The sequence below is a fragment of the Girardinichthys multiradiatus genome, chromosome 3 (assembly GCF_021462225.1).
Source record: "Girardinichthys multiradiatus isolate DD_20200921_A chromosome 3, DD_fGirMul_XY1, whole genome shotgun sequence".
NCBI lineage: Eukaryota > Metazoa > Chordata > Actinopteri > Cyprinodontiformes > Goodeidae > Girardinichthys > Girardinichthys multiradiatus.
In genome coordinates, this window is record NC_061796.1 from 38,406,136 (window position 1) to 38,430,634 (window position 24,499).

The following is a 24,499-nucleotide window of genomic DNA, read 5'->3' on the forward strand; positions in this document are numbered from 1 at the left end:
ACCTCCTGTTCAACCTCCTCTGCCTTTCCTCACTTCTTGAACACCACGACTGTTTCTCACCTTGCCACCCATTTGCCCCCTATTATAGGACCATCTGCACTTCATTTCTTTATGCGGGGGAAAAAATGGCATAAGCGTTGAGGTGTAAGGAGTTGGAGAAGAGTAGGTGAGGGGGAGTAAGCAAGGCACAAAGTGATGGAGAGAGTAAAGGAGGCAGTGAAAGTTGTAGAGGAAGGACGATGGAGGTCGAATGCAGGTTAGAATTCAGTACCTCGGCTTGTCAGATAAACTAAATGTCAGTTCGCATGGCTCCCAGCATTCCCAGAGGGAATCCCAGAGTGCACTGAGGGAGGAGGTGAACGCAAAGAGGGAGCCCTGGAAGAAATGAAATGAGTCAGTGGAAAATAAAGAGTTTTTCACAGGTTCAAAATAAAAACTAGAGTTATTCGCCAACAAAAACTCAGGCAAAAGCCAGTTGATGATGGTGCCTTGGTCATTTTACTAGGGAGACCAACTTAATGCTAGTGAAGGAAGAGCAGAGTGAAAGCTAAAAATCTCTCCTGGAAACAAACACAAAGCATGTTTCTTTTGTTGCTTGTTCCATTCCTTTGCCACCATTGTGACGTGGTAAACTGCATTTTCAAGTGAATATAGTGCCATCCAAAAGTATTCACATCCGTGACACTTTTTCACATTCTGTCACCGAACAACCACAAAGCTGTGGAGAAAATACTCATAAAACAAATAAAACAACTCCTCGCTTTAATTACAGCCCTTAGGTCTGTCAGACACTCTGGAAAGCCACTGGACTTTGACTGGGCCATTCTTCCACATGCGTATGATTTGATCTCAACCATTCCAGCTCTGGTTGTATGTTTACAGCCTCTGTCCTGTTAGAACATACAACCTCTACCCTAGTCTCAACTTTTTACAGCCTCCATTAAGTATGTATTTATGGATGTTGTTGATTAAATTAACCTTGCTTTAAATGTCTCCACAACTATATCCTAAATGTGTCTGGGCGTGGTGGTCACAGTCACCCTTATCCGCTAACAGCTAATAGTGGAATTTATTTTTTATTTTTATTTATTTCAGACAATGATTTCGGTAAATAAATCAATTTCAGAAATGCTTATAACAAACGAACAAATATCCAAATACCATACAAAAAAGTGTTTGGTAAACATTAAATTAAATTTCCAGTTCCAAATAAATTAAATTAACTTAAACACAAATAGCAACCAGTAAAATAAACATAAAATAAACATATTCCAACAAGCAAACTTGTCAGTATATTTAACTGACATTGATTATTAATTAATATAAATTGTCTGAAAAGGGGTATGAAGAAGTAAAACTTATTTTTAATACCCCTTCTCCCTCTAATTGCACTTAAATTAACTGAGTAACCTTCCTACTTAACATCTATGTTTTTGATCCAGAATTCACAAACCAAAAACTAATAAATAAATATATATACACAATTATCTATATATATACATATACACACATATACACATATATATATATACACATATATACATACATACACATACACATACATACATGCATATATACACATGCATAAATACCCACACGCATACATACACATACACACATACATATATATATATATATACACACATACATACATATACACATGTACACATACAAACAAACATGTACCTCCACATATGTACATGTAACTGCACACATGCATACCTACACTCACAGAAACACACCACACATTAGGCCTAAATCCACATTCACATTCTTGTATATCGGCACTTAGAGACCCCCCCCCCAAATCATCAGAGCCACAATCCAACACCACAACTCCACCACCACCAGCTCCCCCCACCAATCCCAACCCCACACCCCATAGCGCAAGGTGGCAGACAAGATCCCCAGGACCCCCCTGAACTACCAAGCCGTCCACAAGAGTCCCCTGAACCCCGACCTGCCCCCCACCACCACGAGGCACAGACCGAGGAGCAGCGAGAGAAGCCAGGCTGCAACAACTGCAGCGTCAGGCTGCAGCTACAGAGTACCAGAAGCAAAGAAGAGGGCCCAGCACCCCCATGCACCCCATGCAAACACACAGCAGAAACACAGACACGCACACACACACACACACACATACATACTGTGCTCAGATGAGATACCATTCACCTCGCCTCTTCATCCCAATACATGTTGAAAAACATCAGTTTTTGAAAAACATCAGTTTTAATTAATCTTTCGTTTAGCGGATTAGCATTTTGCTAAATTTGAAAACTATTAGCAGACCGTTTAGCTTCCATTGAATTGGGTTATGCTAACTTTAGGTCAACTGGTTAGACAGGATTGTATGTAGGGGGATCAGAAGAAAGGTGTCTGAATTCAAATATATGTCAACTTTTTCAGATTTTTAAACTCAAGTAAAAACATATCAATTTCCTTCCACTTTATTATGCATTACTTTGTGTTGGTCTATAACATTAAGTTCCAATATTGAAGTTTCTGGTTGTAGTATGACATGAGGTGAAAAGGTTCAGACAAAAGTGTCTTCACTTTTTGTAATGTGCTGTTGATAAAAGTGCACATGCCTGTTAAGGTCCGCAGGGCTGCCTTATGTAATTTAACTGAGCTGCTGCTCTGAGATGAATTGCCAAGCCAGTAAAACCAATTAGGATTGAACTGCAGAGCACTGGAGAATGACAGAGAAATGCATGAAGACAGAGACTGAGGGGGATGATAGAATCTTTTACATATGAAGTACACTTACATACATGGATATACTTCTGCAAACCACCAGATAGAAGTGAACAGAAAGAAGAAGTGGAGGACTAATAATTTTCCTCTAAGATTCTTTAAAAACAAAATGGAATTACACTGAAATGAAAATGACAGGTAGCGTTGATAAAGAGGTGAACCAGGATTAGTCGATGTCTTCTTGACTGTTATAATGAGCTGTCAAGATGATCGGAATGAAAAACACAGACCTTCCGTTTAATGAAGTGAGACTTTTAAAAGTGCACAGAATGAGAGGAGAGACTAAAAAGGTTGGAGGCTAGTGACAGACGGAGCCAGACTCATATAACCCAGAGCCAGATTTGTCTTCAGTTCTGCCTTCTTCCTCACATGACTATGCACCTGACGGCAGAGTAAATTTTGAATGAGCCTTCAGTCGAACAGCGTTGGCCTCCTTGCCCTCAGCCATGGACCTTCTACCAATATTTAACACTCAGCTCACTGATATACGACTGGATAGACAAGAACCGCTCCGGGCAAGGCCCTTGTAATCATGAAAGCTGAACACGAAAGAATCCATCCTGGTGATGCTGGCTCCTCAGGTGCCCCTCTGCAAGAATGAGATACAAGCAGCAACGTCATTATCGCAAGTGCTGCCTCACCCATCCCTGGAAATAACGTGGGTTGTGTCTAATTGGCAGGCGTATAGTGTTAATGAATACCAATATGATGTGGGAAAAAAGAGATGCTAAGAGAACGACAGCTGTATAGCATTCTCCTTAATTAAGCTGAAGAGCAGTGGAGAGGGAACGTAGCCACAATGAGAAGAAACTAGAGAAGCCAGCTGAGGCAGCCAAATGAAGGCTAGTGAAAGGATGGAGTGCAAATGAGGGGCTATGTTATGGTTGATTGGAAAGAACAAAGAGAAAGTAAGAGATGCTAGAAAAAAGTTGAAAAGTGAGTAAATTAAGGTAAGACATTAATCATTTTGCAGTTAATTAGAGCAGCAACCCCAGCTATTATAATATTCTTCCCAAAGGCTCAAAGCACCCAGAAACATGGAGCACTGTGGCTCTGCATTACATACAGTGCTACAATAGTATTGGCCTCCTTATAGATTTCTTCTGCTTTTGCTGCTGTTCTAACAGTTTCAAATCATCAAATAAATGTTGATATCAGACAAAGATAACCCAAATAAATTAAAAAAGCAGTTATCAAATATATAGGTATGGGTAGATTGCTTTATAGTTTTTTCTCAATTAGTTAATTGTATTTTCTCGGGTTATTTTTGTCTGATATTACTATTAAATGATCTGAAATATTAATACAGTGTAACAAAAGAGCAAATAAAAGAAAAAATCTGTAACGGGGTAAATACTTTTTCATAGCCCTGTGCATGCAATTTGGTCATTTCTGGATAAATACATATATTTTAGTTTAGTCTTTTTTTGGAATGTATTACACATTTATTTCAAAAGAAGAAAGACACGGGCTAGCCTTGAGGAAAAGGGAAAAAAAGAAGTAGAAGGCAGGCAAGTATATAGTGCTGACATAAGAAGAGTGCAAAAAGAGATTGATGATCTCAGGGCCATTGGGAGAAATAGGGAGAAGAGACAGAGGAATACTTAGCAATAAATTACTTCCGAGTAGAAAGGGCAGCTTCTTTGTGTGTGGGGGGGGGGGCAGGGTGGAGTATGCATTGTTGTGTAATCACGTGTGCATAGCAAGCAGTGCCAACACCTTTGAAAAACAAGCTCTATGGCACACTGTGCAGCTTGTTTTCAAGATTCTTTGATGGAGACGTATTTTTCTGACTTCAAAAGTGCGGAAGACTGTGCAGTCACAAACACGAACACACACATTCTCACCCGCGTATTCATTTTCCTCTTAGCTCTTGTCAGCCATTATTTTTCGTTTAACAGCAATATGAACTTGTCTCTTTCTACCTCTCTATTCGCCATTGTGTTTTCGCCATTGATTTGGAGGATGGTGTCAGGATCCAAGCTATTGTTCAGCATCAAATGAGACAGTTCCCCACATGGCACTGCTCCACCGAGTGTGCATCTGTCAAAGACTTTTACTGCTTCCACTGAAGCTTGGAAAATTTGTCAGTGATCACAAATTCATTCCCGATATATTCCAATTGACTTTTAGATGAATAGCAGTCTGCCAGGTAAACTCGCATGAAGCCTGTCTTTTCTGTTGTAAACTTCTGCTTTAACCCATTCAGATGATTGAATAGACTGCCAGGGATTAATCACACTTGAAGACATTGCTATTTTAAATAGAGAATTCTACATCAGTAGGTAATTTTTCATGATAAATATTGTAGATCTCGGTAATTGGAGGAAATAGGACAACAGTGACATTACAAAAAGTGGTATTGGCTCCACATTGATAAAAAGGTTAAAAAAAATAGTTGGAGGCACTGCCTAAAGGCTGGCAGGAACACCTAATGCCTGGTTCACACGGGAAGATAATTATGCTGATTTTTGACCCAGTCTTCTTCTTCCAACAATCTTATGGACACCCCGATTATCGTGATGACTGAAGATAATCTTATGAGATATTCCTGCTGTGTGTGGTGTGTTAAGAGTGATCTAGTCTCCTCGGAAGGATGTCAGGGCCGCCCCAACCTCAAATTGGGGACATTCAACATGTGGGATTGTCCTGGCCTGATATCCTAGCATGTGGGTGTTCGCCGTGCACACACGAGCATGCAGCCTTTTGAATGTGACATGTAGCCAATCAGAAAGCGAGGAGACTGGAACACGGATGGGAATCCAAAGTACAGAAGACAAAACTACTTCCACGACGCACCAGACATCTATCCATGTTAAAACTCAACAGAAAATGATCTAAACACAGTGTGTAACAACGTTTCCCAAGAAAACCTGTAGCAGGTAGAGTCCCTGATCGCGCTGTCTCCACTCCTTTAACCAACGCCGTTTCTGTTTGTAATGGGTTTTTTTTCTGTTAGAATTAAACCATAAACTATTGCCATTGGTTTTTCCTCATTAGCCATGTTTATTTACTCTGAACTCATGTTTGATTTCACGAGATTTCCTGTCTGACGTCTAAATGAGTAAGATCTGTGTGGCTGTACACCACATACCAAACGTATTATATCTACAATTCTGTCTCGTCATATGTGGGGTCTATCAAGTTTTGAAAATCAACCGATAATTTTAGAATCTTGCTGTGTGAACCAGGAAAACGTAGCGGTGACAATTTCCAACAAATATGGATTATGTTCTTGCGTATTTCCCATATATCTTGACTGAGGTGTTGGGTTACTACCCTTCTCTTTCAAAGAAGACAACCAGGCCTGGATAGCATCTTCTAAAACCTTTTGGGAGAATGTTATGATCTGATAAAACAAAACTTGATGTTTTGGACCAAAACTTCAAAAGATCTGTTTTGCACAATATTGCACATCATCAAAAGAACACCATGCTTTCAGTGAAACATGGTGATGGCAGCATCATACTCTGAGGTTACATTTCTTTGGTTCACACTGAGATTCTTATGAAAGTGGATAAAATTATGAAAAATTCCATAGCAGTCCATTATGAACCAAAATATTTAGGTATATGTGAGAAAGGTGAAGATTTTTTTAGCTTTAAGTCAAGTCAAGTTTATTTATATAGCGCTTTTCAACAACAAGGCACTCAAGGCACTGTACATAAGGACAAACATTACAATGATACAGAAAATCAAACAACAGAGGTAATTAAAAAAAATTTAATTAAATAAAGAGAATAGAATGATGGATAAGAAAATGAAAGGAAAATTGGACTGAAAACTTTACTAATAATGTTTAGATAACACAGTCAAAGGCCACTCTAAACAAATAAGTTTTTTATCTTGATTTAAAGCAACTTAGGGTTTCGGTGCTTTTACAGTTTTCTGGGAGTTTATTCCAGACTAGTGGAACATAAGAACTTAAAGCTGCTTCTCCATGTTTGGTTCTGGTTCTGGGTGTGCAGAGTAGATTTGAGTCAGAAGACCTGAGAGGTCTGGGTGGTTGATACACTGACAACAAGACTGTAATGTATTTTGGTGCTAAGCCATTCAGTGATTTATAGACTAACAAAAGTATTTTAAAGTCTATTCTCTGAGCTACAGGGAGCCAGTGTAGGGACTTTAGAACCGGGGTGATGTGCTCCACTTTCTTAATTCTAGTGAGGACCCGGGTAGCAGCGTTCTGGATCAACTGCAGCTGTCTGATCGACTTTTTAGGCAGACCTGTGAAGACACCGTTGCAGTAATCAATTGTACTAAAGATGAACGCATAAATTAGTTTTTCAAGGTCCAGCTGAGACATTAGCCCTTTAATCCTGGAGATGTTCTTTAGGTGATAGAAGGCCGACCTTGTTACTGTCTTTATGTGCCTCTGAAGGTTCAGGTCTGAGTCCATTACTACACCCCGGTTTCGAGCCTGACTGGTGGTTTCTCGCTGTATTAACTGAAGCTGTGTGCTAACTTTTAACCGCTCTTCCTTTGGTCCAAAGATTATTACTTCAATTTTGTTTTGATTCAACTGAATAAAATTTTGGCCCATCCATGCTTTGATTTCTTCTAAGCATTTACCCAGCGCTTGAATGGGTTCGTAGTCACCTGGTGACATCGTAACGTATAGCTGTGTGTCGTCTGCATAGTTATGATAACTAACGTTGTTGTTTATTAAAATCTTAGTTAGGGGGAGCATGTAGATATTGAATAGAAGGGGCCCTAAGATGGACTCTTGGGGAACGCCACAAGTGATTTTTGTGGTCTCTGATGTAAAGTTACCTACTGACACAAAAAAGTCCCTGTCCTTCAAGTAGGATTTAAACCAATCGAGTGCTGTACCAGAAAGGCCGACCCAGTTATCCAGGCGCTCTAATAAAATGGAGTGATCAACAGTGTCGAATGTGGCACTAAGGTCCAATAATACCAGCACTTTGGTTCTTTCACAGTCTGCATTTATACGGATGTCATTGAACACCTTGATAAGTGCAGTCTCTGTACTGTGGTGAGCATGGAAGCCTGACTGGAAGACATCAAAACGGCTGGTCATTGTTAGAAAGTTGTTTGACTGCTGAAACACAGCTTTTTCAACAATCTTACTGATGAAGGGGAGGTTTGATATAGGCCTGTAGTTCTCTAGTAGCAGCTTGTCCAAGTTGCTCTTTTTCAATAGAGGTTTGATAATTGCTGTTTTCAGGGTCTGGGGGAAAACACCTGACAAAAGGGACGTGTTTATTATTTGTGTTAAATCGGATGTTATTACAGGCAAAGCTTTCTTAAGGAAAGCTGTGGGTAAAACATCGAGACATCAGGAAGAAGAGCTTAGTTGGTGAAGGATTTCTTCTAAGATTTTGCAGTTTATTTGGTGAAATTGGGAAATTTTGGCAAAATCATTTCTACTTTGAGACAACATTGGTACTGGAGTTGATGCGGATGTGCTGACTGTCCCTCTGATCTTTTGGGTTTTTTCAGTAAAGAATTTAGCAAATTCATTGCAGGCCCTGGTAGAGTGGAGTTCAGAAGCTACAGTTACAGGAGGGTTTGTTAACCTGTCGACCGTGGCAAATAATGCACGAGCATTGTTAATGTTTTTGCTGATGATCTCAGAAAAGAAAGATTCCCTTGCATTTTTCAATTGTAGGTTATATCTGTATAGTCTATCTTTATCGATAATAAAGTGAACTTGGAGTTCCGTCTTTCGCCACCTGCGTTTAGCTTTTCGACACTCTTTTTTTTCACTTCTGACTAGTGGAGCACTTCTCCACGGAGACATTTTCTTCCCAGAAACGACTTTCACTTTAGTGTATGAACTCCTTATTTTAAAAAAAACAGAGCAGGAACTTTTTCAAAGAGGCTTTGGAGTTCTAGTCGGCTGCTCTGCCAATCTGTTAGAGATTATTTCTTACCTGAAATGCAGCGAACTTTATTTTGTTGCAGCTTGAGAAAGGAAAAGGAAAACTTCTATTCATAATATTAACATTTGCTCAAATTGGCAGAAAGATGCCAAGACGCTGCTGGCAACTCCAAAGGAGCTGCAGGATTTTTTTAAGAACTGGTTTTGTTCTAAAGTGGCAACAATAACCTTTATTCTCAATATGTTTGGAGTAAGGACTAAAGTTATACAACAAACGTCTTTCTTCCAAAGAAAACATACAGGCCTAGCTAAAATGTCTCTAAATCTTACTGTACATCACAAACAAAGACCAAGAAACAAGATGATGGCAGCATCATGCTGTGGGGTGACTCATATTCAGATGGACCTGGGATTTGTGGTAGATGAATTTTTAAATGTTTTAACATTCTGTCCAGTTTTCACCCAAAATCTTCACCCAAAATATGTGCTAGAAATCTGATGATTAAGAGGGAGCTAATTTTTCGACATCTAAGTGAAAATTTCAGTTGCCTGGAAAAATAAAGTTTTGATATAGGTCAAAGTTCACAACTAAATCAGGAAATCCACGGGATCACCTGAACCGAGCTGTGGACAAGTGATGACCTAACATTTTGATGGATTTCGAGAATCAAGGCAGAGTGGGCAACAATAATGGGGCCAGAAATAGCATGTTGATAAGACTCCTACCACACTGAATAATGATATAGATCATAAGGTGTGTCAACAAAGTGTTTAAGATTTTCCACAGTTATTGGAACTGTTTCATTTGGATTTTGCCAGACATATGTCACATTAACAGCGTTAAAGTTTTGGGGATCTACTTTATATAATGTACATGTCTCTGATGCTTCTTGTTCAGTCTCTAATTTTCTCTCAAAACTTTGAAGTCTTTCAGACGTCTGTCCACTGACAGAAAAGTATCCATTAACTCAATTAATAGTTACATTTTAGCAAATCACCTGTCATGTATTACATGCTGTGTTAACCTTACTATAAAACCCTGCTATGTGTTTTAAAAGTCCCTGCATGCTGTAGATAATAGCGTTTGTGTATGCCTGTACCATCCCATTCCCTGTCTGTCTGTAGATAATGTGTCAGTCGCTACCACTCCTACCACTTCCATCACCCAACCCATCACCTCCCATCCTACTACCTCAATCCTCACGACAAACAGCCTCGTTCTGGACCCAAAAGGTAAACCACACACACACACCTTCTGACTTCATCTCTGCTACCCTGGAAGCAAGCGCTAAGAGAACGCTGTAACCTGCAAGTTTTTAATAAATTAAAACCTGGTATTCATAAAAAATTTACTAAAACAATAAAAAACTGGATATATTTTGAAAATAAAATAGTGTGCTAATTTGAATTTATTTTCAGGAAGCAGCAGAGTAAAAGCTGTGAGAGTAAAGCATTTAAAATAAAAAACAGTGTTAAGCATATTAAACCATCTGGTGAAACATTTTGTCACTAATTACAATATTTGGCAACAGGTCAGTGGGACAAAAAAGATTCCAGTGAGGCTGAGGCTTTTAGAAATAATTGTCTGGTTTAGCTCGTTATTTTATGAAAGACTGATACATCAAACTTACATATCGAACTTATAGTGCCTTTCAAAAGTATACTTTTTCAGATTTTGTCATGTTACATCAACAAACATTAAAATGTTAAGGTGAGATTTTATTTGATAGACAAACACAAAGTACTGTGCAATTGTCAAGTGGAAGTAAATTGATACATGTTTTTCTTATTTACAAATAAAAATATGAAAATTATGGCAGGTATTTGTATTTCGCTCCACCCTGATACCCCTTAATAAAATCCATATAGCCAAATCCGTATAGTCAATTGATTTCAAAAGGAACCTAAGAAGTAAGTAAATTATCAACTGTTTTGGGTTTGATCACATTCCTGTTCATCTAATCTGGCAGAGCTTGAGCTATTTTTGGAAAAGCAAAATCAGATGTGCGAAGCTGGTAGAGACTCAAAACATCTTGTAATTTGCTGTAACTGCAGCAAAAGCTAGGTCTACAAGGTATTGGCTGAATGCAAATGCATGCCACACAAAATTACTGAGTAATTTTTAGCTGCTCTCATTCAGGGGATGCTGCAGCAAGTCATTAGAGCTTGCACACATCCTTGAGCTTTTTACACTGGATGCCTTTTCTGATACAACCGGGATTGGAACCCAGATGCCCTCTATCAAAGATGTGGAATTACGACGCATTCCATTTGTACTCGGAATTTCTGACCTCAGAGTAGGAAATTTCAACTTGAATGCCCGTGAAAGTCAGAATTACAAGTCGGAAAGTCGGGGCAACACGACCATATCCAACTTCTGCATTCAAGATGGTTGCTACTCGCATCAATAGTAGTTAAACATTCTTACTGTAACTGTTTTTAGCAGTTCTATATTATTTATGCAACAGTGTTCTTCAGTGTTTATAAGACAAGATGTTTCAGAGCTGTTTGTATGCACAAAATACCGCATGGAACAGTGTTATTGTCATTGCTATTATTGTAAGACTGCTGTTACAGTTGCTAGCAATATACACAAAAACAAGCAACAACTCGGAGATGATGTAAACTCCAACATCCCAATACCAACTTCCGAGGTTAATGGGACGCAGCATTAGCCTGCTACACCACCATAGATGGTGTGGCGGGGGTTTTTTTATAACACCAATTTACAACACATGTCATCTCAAGGCACTTTTCAAAGTCAATTCAGTCAAATCAAACAGATTCCAAGTCAAGTACAAACATTTAATCCTACTTATCAAACAATGTAGTCAAAGTGGGCAGTCGTTGACTTTGCAGCAATCCCTCATACTGAGCCTGCATTTAGCGACAATGGAAAGGAAAACTCCTTTTTAAGAGGAAGACACTTCCAGCAGAACCAGACTCAGTGTAAGTGGCCAGGTGTACCCATAAAAATGTTGAAAACAATGTATCATTTTTCTTTCCACTTCAAAATGTACTATGTCTTGGCCCAATAAAATGCCCAATAAAATGCCTTTTTTGTTTGTAACCTTACAATAGTGAAAAAGTTAAAGTTACAGTATGAAAATTTTGGCAAGGCACTGCAATGTTTTTCAGTAAAAGGAGATGTTGCCTTCTTCAGTGTTGGAATACACAGTTTAAACCTTAGTTTATATTTGAGCAGTTTGCAATTCTTTAATCCTTGTATTCATTTATATTTTCCAAAGCTGACCATTTATTTTTAAAATCTGGTTGTGGCTACTTAACTAAAATTACTTCCTCCAGTTCATCGCTCAGATAATTCTGTTAGCTGTGACCATCTTGGCACTGTGCTTTTAATTTTAAAATTCACTCACTGGAAGTCTAATTAACTGAATTCATGGTGTAATATTTTTGCTGGCACATATAACAGCCCATGTGTGAGCGTGTATATTGTTGCTTTTATGGCTCCGTGGTGAGAGAATGAAAGTAAATCAATTTTACCAAATAGACTCCTTGAAAGTCCAAAGTCATTTTTTATTAATAAAGTATTTTCAATAATAATGGAGACATGTCTAACACTGTTATCTGCATGCAGATTGATTTTAAAAAAAAGGAAAAGAAGAAGTAGGGATAATACTGTTGTGACCTTAGCCTCCTCCATTATTCCCATGACCCATCTCTTGCAGGTTATAGCTTCTCTTACTATCAGTCTCTCTCTTCGTCATCTCCTGCTTAGCATTTGGTGCCTTCCTCCTCACCACCACTTTAACTGCTCTCAGGTGGCTTCTTCCCACATTTGCATCCACCTCCACAAACACACACACACACACACACACACACACACACACACACACACACACACATTTTTATGCTTTAACCTTTCTCAATCCTCTATTTACATTAGTACATGTGCCTCTATAAGCTTGGATATACAGCACATGCAGCAGCGATCCCCTTCTCTCGCTCCTTATCGCCGACTGTTTGATGACTCCCTGCTCACGAACACATCGCCCAGTCAGCGTTTGTGTTTGCGAGTCTGTGGTGTTTGGATGGTTTTTCCTGCTGCTTGGTGGGTACTGTTAATGAATCTGCATGAAGAGCTTAGACACTGACATTGGTCTGCAGAGGTCTACAGCAACATATTTATCTGCACACACACACTCACACACACAGGAATGTGTAGTGTGAGAAGAAGGGGTGGAAAAGCCTGGATCCAGGTGTTTTTTTGATCACATTCCTCCAGAAAAGTGCAACACAGCAGGTCTTATAAAGCCACCCTGCCATTCCTTTGGTATCCTGAATGTGTAACTTAAAAAATCTTCACCTGTTTTTATTTCTTTCCATCTAAAGGATCTACTTATCTCGTAAATGCAGTCACACAAAGACATGCTCACAGTAATTTCTCCTTTCTTTTTTCATACCTTCAGCTTATCTGTCTGCTCTGTTACTTAAAAGTAAAAATGAGGCATTGGCAGTGGGAGCAATCCTCTTGTTCTCTCAGTTGCCTCTGCCATCATATGCGGCAGGTAGAGTATGTTCACCTGCGGCATGTGAGGAGATGCGGTAAAAAACAAACGTCTTAAGAAAAGCTGCAAAGAGAGAACACTTTGGTGGATGCATCGTCCATGGGGCTCTTTGGAGAAACAACACAATTTTAAATGTCGTCAGTCATTTCCTGTGGAGCTCTGGGCTGCAGCAGATTAAGAAACAGGTTGGCATGGTGGGAACAAGGTACACTTTAGTGCTCGGTTCTTTCTTCTCCCATGAAATATTGGTTTGGCCAACTGCTCTGTCTTAATGCATTTTAATCCCATGCGTCATGTTACTGCAGATGCATTCATTTTGATAATACACGCAGCTGTCAATACGTGATCATGCACTTAATCAGTTTATTACAGAGCCTTGGGAGGGCCGAAGAAATACATTTACAAGAATGAGCTTTTTTCTTTTCATTTTTCTCCTGCTTCTCAACTCCACCAATCTCTCCTTCTTCTCTTGACTTGTGTGTGCTAGCACATTATTAACGATTCATGTTTTAATTCTGTCCAATGGAAGTCTAAGAATCCCAAATCAATAACCGCCTTGCCCTCTGCTGGACTTCCCAGCTACACATCAAAAGGTTTTTGTTATTGTCAGCATCTCAGCTGCTCTCTGACATGTATTTTTCAGCTCACATGCAAACTTCAACTTTATTGTTTTTCTTTGTGTGTGCTGCTTTTAATGTTGCCTCAGAGAAGGTGTTGTTGAAATCGTGCAGTCCACATAAGTATATTGTGCAAAACAAACACCAAAGCTGCAGGTTCCTCATCCAGCTAACGAGTTCTGATCATCCCAATATGTCAGGGCTCAACTTTCCTTTAGCAGACTAATTAAATGCTACTGCCCATTAACTGCAAGTTCTTACCTGTTATCTTTTCATAGACGTGCAATGAGGTTAACCCTGGTGTCATCATCGATTTTAACCTATCAAAAGTGAATTTCAATGCAAATAATGCAGAGTTTTTCCAGAAAACGAAAAAAAGATACAAAATTTAGATTATCATTTGCGATGTGTTCAAGTCTGAAGGCTACTGTCTTAATTCAGGCGTTTTGTTTCTGACTGAAAACAGAATGTGTAAAATGAAAATAATATTAATTCAAAATGAATGTTAAAAATCAAAGGTCAGGTGGCTTGCCAACCTTCAAAAATGCTATTAAGGAACGCCCCAAATTCCTCTTACCTCCTTTATTTATTTTGTTTGTTTTTTTAAGGTTTGGGAGAAATAATAATAATTATAGTAAAATGCAAAACTTGAATCATATTCAGGTATGTGTAAGTAGATTTAAAGATAATGGTTAGACAAGAACTTAATCTTATTTGTACTTTGGGGAGATAAAAATAGTTTATTTACTAGACCACATATAGATTACAAATAGATGATCTAGTACCTATTGAAAGATAAGCATCATGCACTGAAATCCAATAACAGATGAGTGATTTCTTTCAGTCTTAAAATTCATTCGGAAGTCTTTGGCACTCCAGCAAACCACAGTCACTCACATTTGCCAAAATAAACCCCTTCTTTATGACACTTGAGACTTTTGAGAAGGTATTCTGTGAGCTGACTAAACAAAAGTAGAATTTGTTTAAGGTCCTGCATTACATTTTACATGTACATTACATGTATTTTCAGTTTAATCTAAAAATTGTTGCAGAGTTTAACTCAGGTTTTTCAAGCTTTTTATCTTCCGTATCTCATGCCAAGTTGAGGTTTTTTCAAAGGTTGAACTACACAGCAAAATGTATTGTGGTCCTGACAGGTGCTTGGAAGAAATGTCTTTGTGAAGGCTGACTTCCTTGCTTCCTTATTCACTCATTTCTTCTTTTTCTCACTCATACAGGTTGTCTGGCATTCTGTTCAGTGGAGGGTGATGAAGGGTGATAATGCAAGTTGGGTGGAAGATATCAAATTTTCTTTTCTCACATCTTGCTCCTGGTACCCCCTCCCATGCCAGTATTTTAATGGGCATTTTTTGTCCTCCCCTTTATTTTTTTAGCTCTCATTTCGATCCATCTATTTCTTTGCCTGCAGTTCTCTGTTTCTTCCCTTTATCTGCATTTGTACCTTTTAAATAACCCAATGCTCAACTGATGCACATTTTCTTTTTTTTTTTGGTTTGTTTCCTCAGACCCTGGCGCAGTGGTTGAGACTCACAGTGCAGTACCCTATGCAGTGATAGGTGGCGTTCTTGCCCTTCTGGTTTTCACTGTCATCTGTATCCTCATTGTCACCATCTGGTGCTCTGTCCGGCAGAAAGGTAAAGCATACTCTCAAATGCACAAATCAAATATGGCAAAATGTTCTTTTACAACAAGGTGTCTTTTGTCACCAGCAATGTTCCTGCTACCTGCAGTTTTGGGTAAATTTGCCATTAAAGGTTTTTGGAGGTTAGATATATCTAGATTCCATGTAAATAATCTTTTAAACAAAGGTGTGAAATTGTCAGCTGAAAGCAGGAAAGATTGGATGCTCCTCTCTGGCAAAGCACTGTCCATAATAAATGATCTTGGCCCAGGTAGCCAAAGAGAAAGGGTGGGGCAGAGAGACAGGCAGGCATAGACCGAATGTTTTATGACTATATGTTAGTGCATCAAGACTCAAAAGAAGCCTCCCACTGTTTCCTATCTTTTTAAGTGCCCACCCCTCTTATTGGAGGTGTTACACTGTGCTCTGCAGTTGCCAATAAATTATTTGGGAGTAGTGTGGCTAGCTGCAGCCAGAATACATCATCCAATGGCTAGACAAGCTGTCTGTCAACATTCACCATGACATGACCACCAATCAAGACAGAGACAGGACTGTTACTACGAATCAATGTTAAGACAAGGGCCATTAGGGCTTTGTTTTTGGTCCATTGTGACTGTCAGCATGCCAGTCAACCTCTGTGGTAAAGAGAAAGAAGGTGTCACTCATTTTATAACTGAAAGAACACTTCAGCAGGGAGATGACTTTATCTGGTATTGCGCCTGTATTACAAAAGCCTCTTTCACAAAACAGTTGCCCATCAACTCCCAAAGGCAAGCCCCTTTCTGAGTTACAAGTAGCTGCTGATACAGTTGAAACCACATACTGAGGTACGAGTCTTGTTGGAGAAGGTGAAGAAAAAAATCCCTTCCATCCTACATCACTGTCTAGAAATTCCCTTGTATGATACGAACAATAATTCAGTCAAAACCAGATGTTAACATAATCTGTTTAAAAAGACACAGCCTTCTTTTCTCAGTTTTTGAAATCAAATAAAAATGTGTTTATAAGGTTGAGACAAAGTTATTAAAAAAAACTCTGCCTCATTATTTGGGCATTTACTAAATATAAATTGGTTATTCTAACACACCAAAAACAGGAAAAGTTTAGTTTGAATTCAAATAACAGCTCAGCATTGTGAAACCAAGGAAGACATGGAGAGGAACCCAACAAGGTCAAAATGAAACACATGTCAAACATCTCCCATTCTAAAGAGTTAAACACATGAGAGGCTATTGACGCTTCATCAGTTTTGTTCTCTTTTCCAGCATAGGCACTACTGCAAGAAACTTCCATTGGCTGAAGTCCAATGAAGATGTTCTGTATAAGTATAAAAAATGTATAATTTCCTTAAGAATCAGAAATTAAATTGAATGATTATTGGAGCGTTTCACTAATAGAATCTGGAGTTAACCTATTATTAATCACAGTAATCTCTAATGATTGGTCGACAAAGAAACAAGACATCAAACATATATTTAACCCTAAATGAGACATATCTCTCTGGGAATTAAAGTTTAGGATTCTGTTTGTAGGTTTAACATTATCAAGGTTTCTGGTCCCTCTCTGGAACTTAAAGAAAGGGCTTGAGGTCTGACTTTGTAATTTTGAAGGTAAAGTTTGGAAAAAGGAAAAACAAGGATTCCAAGTTTCCAGACACTTGGACACATCAGTTTCTCCATGTTACACACTGCCTTACCAGAAGATCCGATTCCTTACTGCAGTCTGGATGTGGCTGTTTCCTCTTAGTGAACCTGACTTTGTCTCATGACTTTGCGGTTCTCACTACCCTGTTTGTCAGCTCTGTTGACACAGGAGCAAATCTCGAAACAACAGTTCTTTTCGACCCTTGTGCTACCGAATCCTTACAAGGCGATCAGGTTTGTTTGGATTTTGATTGGACGAACCTGTTGGTTCTGAGTTTTGCTTCCTAGCTCTGTCTTCTTTCAAAAAGCTAAGCCCTGGGAGGGGGGAGCCTCAAAGAGAAACCACATCTGATCACCAATCAGAGATTGAATTCAAGAAGCACGTGGCTGCGTCATGGTAGATGACCAATAAGAAAAAAAGTTTTTCAACATTTGTTTAAAAATAGATTTCAATAAAAGAACAAAAAACAAGAGCTTGAAGGCATCGGTTGCTGGGTTGAACTTCTTACTCCTTCATGTTTCATAGATTAAGCTCTTGTAATTAATTTAATTATGATATAATTAATTAGTTACCAATGATTTCAAAAGCTTTTTACAATGATTAAAAAAATAAGATAAAATAAGATAATCACCAAATTTCTACAGTGCAGAGCAGCTCTGGGTCTTAAAAAGACTTAAAAAGGGTTACATTAATGTATGTCAATATAAGGCCTTAAACAGACAACAAATCCCAAATTTCCCAACAAGTTTTAATTTTATCTTCAGTTAGGTCTTTAATGCCATTCTTATCATTGCTTTTTTATTGACTTTTTTATTTCATTTTTTGGTGTTTATTCATTCCATGCGCTGCAGTTCTGACTGAAGATGTTAGGCAGTATTCCACTTTAATAAAACTAAAAAGCCCTTTATGTAGCCCTGTCAGATTCTTGCCAACCCTTGAAAAAAGATTTCTTCCCAAAACTGGCTTTTATAGAATCCCTAGGGAAATAAAATCAAAATGTTCTTGTTAGATATTTACAACCTACTGCTTTGTCATTGAAGAAAGGGGCATTTTTTAAATGTTTGGCTTAAAATCAGAACTTGTTGACTTAAAACCATCAACAACAACTGTTATGACACTTACTGTGTTTAAGGTATGTTAGATATGTAACCTATAGGTGTACAAGCAATGAAGCTACATGTCAGAGCTAAACAGCAAAGTTTAGCGGATAAATATCCAGTCTAGGCATGTACACCAAAAGGAGAGTTTTAGAAATCTCTATTTTGAAAAGCTTTTTTTAATATATTTATTTCACTTCACTTCATTAATACCAGTTTTTTTTTCTCACCAATATGCATGTAGATGTGGAATCACTGCAGAAAATACCTGCTTTGCAAAATATCCATGTTAATGTGGGGAAGGCCTGAATCCAAATTTTTGAAAGAGGCTACACCAAGCAAATCCCCGCGGTTATGGTTGTTTAAATACAATGGATTGTTTTTTGTGGGTGATGCAAACAAAAATTTTGTTCTCCTGCACCTAACATTACGTCCACCCTTTTCTACCTATTTCTCTTCTCTCCCTCTCTTGTCTTTTACTCTCTGTTTCCTATAATTCTGTCTTTTTTTTTCTATTACCTCCACCTCCTTTGACCTCATGCGTCCATCTGCCACCTTTAATTTTCTGCCCCGTAGGCTCATACCGTACACGAGAGCCCATCCTTGCCTGGTATTGACCTAACAATCAGTTAACTAATGGATTAATCAGTTGTAGGTATGGCACAATATTATGAGAGCTGATTGGTGTGAAAACGCTGCATGGCGCTGCAATGATCATGACGCTTTGCCACCTAACCGCCCCCTTTACAATCTCCCTGTTCTGTCTTTCTCTCTCTCTCTCTCTGTTCTCTGGCTCCCTTTCTCGCTCTTTCCATCCAGGTTCCTATCTCACCCATGAGGCCAGCGGTTTGGATGAACATGGCGAGGTGCAGGAGGCCTTCCTCAATGGGAACGACGCCAGCCAGGGCAAGAAAGAGTACCTACTGTAGCCCTTATTTTTGTTTATCCCTGCTCTTCTGACCTCATATCCCTACCCCTCCCTCCCTTTGCCTCCAACCTTATATACAGTATATATATAAACACACACACACACACACACACACACTCTGATACAATTCGCCATAACAGGCAGCCTTCTGAAAGCGACTGTGCTGCACATAGCCAATCCATCACACTCCATTCCACTCCAACTCCTCCATATACACACGCATAAACCCAAGAGACAGGCTGAGAGACGGAGAGCCTCTTGGCCCCACCAGACATCAATGACTGTGCCATATACTGTACTGTACGTCCCGAACCGCTGGAGAGGGCAGGAGAGCGGTGACAGAGTGAAGTGAATGTAGGCAAAAAGGAAATGATCCCGTAATTATTTAGATCGAGAAGGAAGAGGGCCACACAGTAAAAAGTAGCACCTCTCTACCTCGCCTGTACAGCCTCCAAAGTGGAAGGGGAATTAGAGGCCGATGACTGCTGTAATTCACCGCCTGGAGAATAGAAGAATCTATTTTGCAAAGCCCAATCTCTAACCGAAGAAGACACAGGAGAGCTGCACCAGGAGGTAGAGTGAGAACTTAAGCAGAAGCTACTTTGTACTCGATGGTAAATTACAGAGATTTTTCAAATTATAGTCATATCTTATCGACGGAGCTTGGCCGTAATTCCCTACCAAAGCCGCGGAAAGTATTTGGACTTAAGCTGAATGTCTTCTTTTGCTTTCTGTGTTAGGGGGCGCTTCAGTTAGTTTTAAAAGAAGGTAACACCCCCCCCCCACACACACACACACACACACACACACACACCCCCAGTACAGGAGTGAAATAAAAAGGTGGTTCTTAATATCCTCTCTTTACACCTGTTACCATTACCTTGTTTGTCTCTCTTACAATCCCTCTTCCTCTCAGTTCCCCCCCTATCGTTTCCCTGTTGTTGGCCCCGTAATAATGAATGGATTAGCGTTGGGCTGCGTTCCCAAGAAGAAAGAAAGAAATATGACTTGCAGAGGCATTAAAGAGAAGCTTAATTATTTTAGAATGTCATTAAGAGGATAAAAAAGGTTTAAAATAAGCAGAAGAAGAGAGCTAGCAAAAAGGAGCAAACGAGAACAAAACGGGCGCATGCAGCTACATACACACATTCATACATACAGTACACACATCCACAGAACAAGTATACATATCTCTGAATTCTTTGTTTGTATAAAAAAGAACAGTGACATGAGTTAAATTAAACTTTTAAGAATTAAGAAAACTGTTTACTATCCAAACGCATTATGAAACAACTATACTAACACAGAATATTAGCCTTTAGAGGTGCAACGCCGAACAAACTACTGTCAGTGATCTTTAAACAAAAAATAAAAAGGAAAAAAAACTTGTCTTTATGAAAAAAACAGAGGTCTTATTGATTTTTTAAAATAATTATTATTATTTGAACAATTATGATTGTTGTTACTGTTATTATTATTATTGCTGTTGTTATTATTAAAATTGTAAATGTTAAAGAAATGTACACTTCCCATGGTTTGTTTTTAGTTTTACTGTAGAAAAAATAAACTTGCTGTCATTTTTCACTCTTTTTCCTCTTTACCTTTCCACTCTTTCTCAGTATTTCTCTCTCTTTGTCTCCTGTGCCTAGTTGTCTCTTCTCCTGTCTTTCACACTTGTTTATTTTAGACTCCATGTGTCACTGTTGATATATATAGCTAACTATTTCTTTATAGGGGAAAGAAACAAAGCACGACAAAATAAAAAAGAATACAAAAATAACCTCATCAGACTGATTTTTGTGTGTATTTGTGCGATCAGCAGGTGTTGTCTGATTTGATTCGATAGACCTACACAAAGTAGCGTGCAATTGTAATGACACATGGATTTCAAATTTTGAAAAGATGCATTTGTATTCAGCCATTTTTGTATTACTTCATTATTGGTCTGATACACTTAAATAAACTTCAGTGCAATCGGTTGCCTCCAGACGTCACCCAACTATTAATAGAGTCTACTTGGATCTAATTTAATCTTATGTATTGTAAACATCGAAGAGGATTGTTAGAGAACATTAGAGAATATGAGCATCATGGGAACATCAGACAGGTTAAGCAGGTTAAAGATCTTAACTGTTCAGTCTATCCTGTAAAAATGGGAAGAGTATGGCTTAACTACAAACAAACCAGGACATGACCATCAACCGAAGCTGACAGGTCAGGCAAGGAGAGCATTAATCAGGAAAGCAGGTCCATGATAACTACAGGAGCTGCACAGATCCACATCTCAGGTGGGAGAATGCGTTCACTTTGAAGTGTGCACTTCACAAATCTGGCTGGGGAGTGGTGACCTAGTGGTTAGAGAGCAGGGCATTTGCATCCTGGTGAGGCTACAAGTACCCTGGTTTGAATCTCGTAGCCTGCCACTCTGGGTCCCTGAGCAAAACCCTTAGCCCCTGAATGCTCCCCGGGCGCCACACAATGGCAGCCCACTGCTCGATAGGGAATGGGTTAAATGCAGAGGATAATTGTGAGATCAATAAAGTCAAAATTATTATTATGTTTGAGAAAACTAACACTGCATATTCCCCATTGCAAAACATAGTGGTGTCAGAATCATTCAGTGGGTAAGTAATATGCACTTCTTTGTGTTGGTCTATCACATAACATCTTAATAAAAATGCATTAACTTTTGTGGTTGTAATGTGACAAAATGTGAAAAGCTTCTAGCAGTATGAATACTTTATGAAAGCACAGAATGATCAAACTACAGGGGAATAGCAGAGATATAGTCAGCAAAATAGATATGAAGGGGATGAAGGTTGCTAAAACTGGCAGCTCATTCGAAATAAACAAAACAGAGGCATTTTCTGCCAGGTTAATGAATCACAAGAACAGATAGCAAGGAAAAAAGGGTTGAGTAAGATGCACACAGACAAATATGAGTCTGCCATTAACTTCCACACAATCAATACCCGATTCTGTCGAGGAGCACTCAACATGTCCATCTGTGTGCAAGGCTAGATTTGAAAGCAGCTGGAGGTCACAAGGGGACAGATCGATGTGTTTCCCATTGATGCCGAAGCTCCACAATCGCCTGTCATAAAGACAGATTGTCAAACGGCAATCAAAGTAATGGACTCACCAGGCGCGACCGGCATGAGTTGACACTCTCGACTGCAAACAATTCTGCCGGTTCGAGACATATCTTCAGTTTATGACGACCCAAAGGTAGGTCTGGTAGCACCCGCTAACAGACCTGCAGTGGTCGATGAGTAATAAAATGGAGAATATTGTTCCTTTGAATGTCTTTCAGACAGACGTGTATGCCCTTCAAATAAATGTCTATTTTTTTTCAGATCACTAAGTTCTCTATCTTTAGTCATGTTTGTGCTCGTCTTTAAACAAAAAGAGAAAGACCCTAATATTATGTATCTTTTTATTTTACCTGATAGTTTTCCACTTAGTCTATGCTGAAAATTGCAATCAAGGTAAAACCTAATTTACTTGCATGACCTCATAGCGATGGAGGTGCATATTTATTGTTTATTTATTCCTGGTAAAGCTGTGTTAAAAGCCTCAAAATAAATGTATCTTTTATAGCAGTTACATAATCTCAGACACTTTCTATAAAATATATACACCAGAAGCAGGTCTTTGTATTACAATATCTAGGAAATTTTAATTTGTAATTCATTGTTGTCCTGAGTTGTAAATGTGACAGAGCTCTATTTGTCCTAGGTACTATTCAAAATTGTAAAGACAAGAGAACAGAAAAAACGATGTGTCTTCATTTTCTAAGTCTAAGTCTAGAAATGGCAACAAGAAAATACTGTGGCTTGTAAAAGTATTCGTACCTCTTGAACATTTTCACATATTGTAACATTACAACCAAAAACATGAATATATTATGCTGGAATTTTATGTGAAAGACCAACACAAAGTGGTATACAATTGTTAAATGGAACAAAAATGACACAATTTCTTTATTTTATTTTTTTTATACATAAAAAACTGAAAAGTGCAGTGTGCAAAAGTATTCAGCCCCCTTTACTCTGAGAGCAACCAATTGTCTTCAGAAGTTGGCTGATGATTGCTAATGACTAAATAGAGTTCACCTGTGTGTAATCTAATCTCAGTACAAATACAGCTGGTCTGTGACGGAGGTTGGTTAAGAGAATGTTGTGGAGCAAACAACATTCTCACATAAACTTGCTCAGCAAAAAAGTGAAACATTGACAAAAGAGGCCAGTTGACATCCCAAGTTATTTTGTTACCACATACAGTTTAGAGGATGCTAAGGGGCATTAAAAAAAGAAATTTTAAGTCTAAAAAACATTACTGCATTTTAAGAGAAGCCACACTGATGATAATAATGATAAAACTAGACAAGCAGAAGGATTCCAATGAGGTCAGAACATTGCAATTTGCAGGTACTGAAACCTTGACTTATCCATAATTCTTCTTATTTCACTCTTAGTTACCTTGAACAGTATCTCTTTGGGCTTCCTAAATGGTGTTTCAAATCTTTTATTTTTTCCTTAGCTATTTTTTTATGTCCAGTACATAACTATTTTTAGAAGTGCTTGTTTTGTTTGTTGAATCCCTTCCCTACAAATCATTCAGACATAAAAAGGCTCTTAAACTCAAAGGTATAAACCAATGTTCTGTCAACATATAACAGACAACAGAACCAATTTAAAAGCGAGTCTTCAGACACTTTGTTTGCAAAACCACGGTTGGAAACAGTTTGATAGACAGAAAATTTACTTTAACAGTAACAATGTGACTCCTTAAAACGTATTTGCTGAAAACTTGGAATAGAGATGAATTAAGTGTAGAATAATGCATCGATCAAATCCTGTGTCAGGATTTTCCCGGATTTCATTCTATTTCTTACAGACGTTACTTTCAGATACTGTCCAGTTGTTTTTTTCTTGTATCTAATGCTTCTTCTTTTATCCTGCATTTTTCCACTTTTTGAGGAAACTTTTGTTTTTACATTGTTAAGCCCACAGTGTACAATAAGCTGTCATGGTCAAGTAGGACTGGACAGGAAAGGAGTGGAAAAGCAACCTGAGCTCATTGTTTTCCCTTACTGCAAAATAGAGCATTATCCATCCAGTTTTATCCATCTTTAAAGGCAATTTGAGGGCAACCTCTGTCCTTTGTTTTCCGGCAGTGTGAACCAAGCATGCCACAGATGTGTGTACACAGGGATGGTGCTGAATGCATGTAACATTGATTGACTTGACTTAGTGCATCTCGATGTTGCATAATCAGGAAGTTGAAAGCTTTCAGACAAGCAGAACAATTGACTGGATAACTGAAGAAAACTATGCGAAGTCCCATTTAATTGCTGACAAAAGCCATATGGGGGACACAGAAAATACGTGGGAGAAGGTGGTCTTGTCAGATCAGACCATAACTAAACCTATTAGCC

General features: G+C 38.6%; 1 protein-coding gene across 5 annotated transcripts in view; it reads left to right on the plus strand.

Moving 5' to 3' along the window:
- The window catches only part of cadm4 (cell adhesion molecule 4), a 293,442-nt gene extending 272,603 nt beyond the window's left edge, over window positions 1-20,839 (plus strand). For 3 of the 5 annotated variants that reach the window (XM_047360875.1, XM_047360876.1, XM_047360877.1), the window contains exons 7-9: window positions 9,725-9,832; window positions 15,272-15,400; window positions 18,951-20,839. In XM_047360875.1, coding sequence (XP_047216831.1) covers window positions 9,725-9,832; window positions 15,272-15,400; window positions 18,951-19,060 — 347 coding nt within the window. In that variant the 3' untranslated portion in view covers window positions 19,061-20,839. Of the gene's footprint in view, window positions 1-9,724; window positions 9,833-15,271; window positions 15,401-18,707; window positions 18,787-18,950 lie in introns of all 5 variants that reach the window. The other 2 variants (XM_047360878.1, XM_047360879.1) reach the window with 2 other exon arrangements.
- Window positions 20,840-24,499: the final 3,660 nt, after the last annotated feature.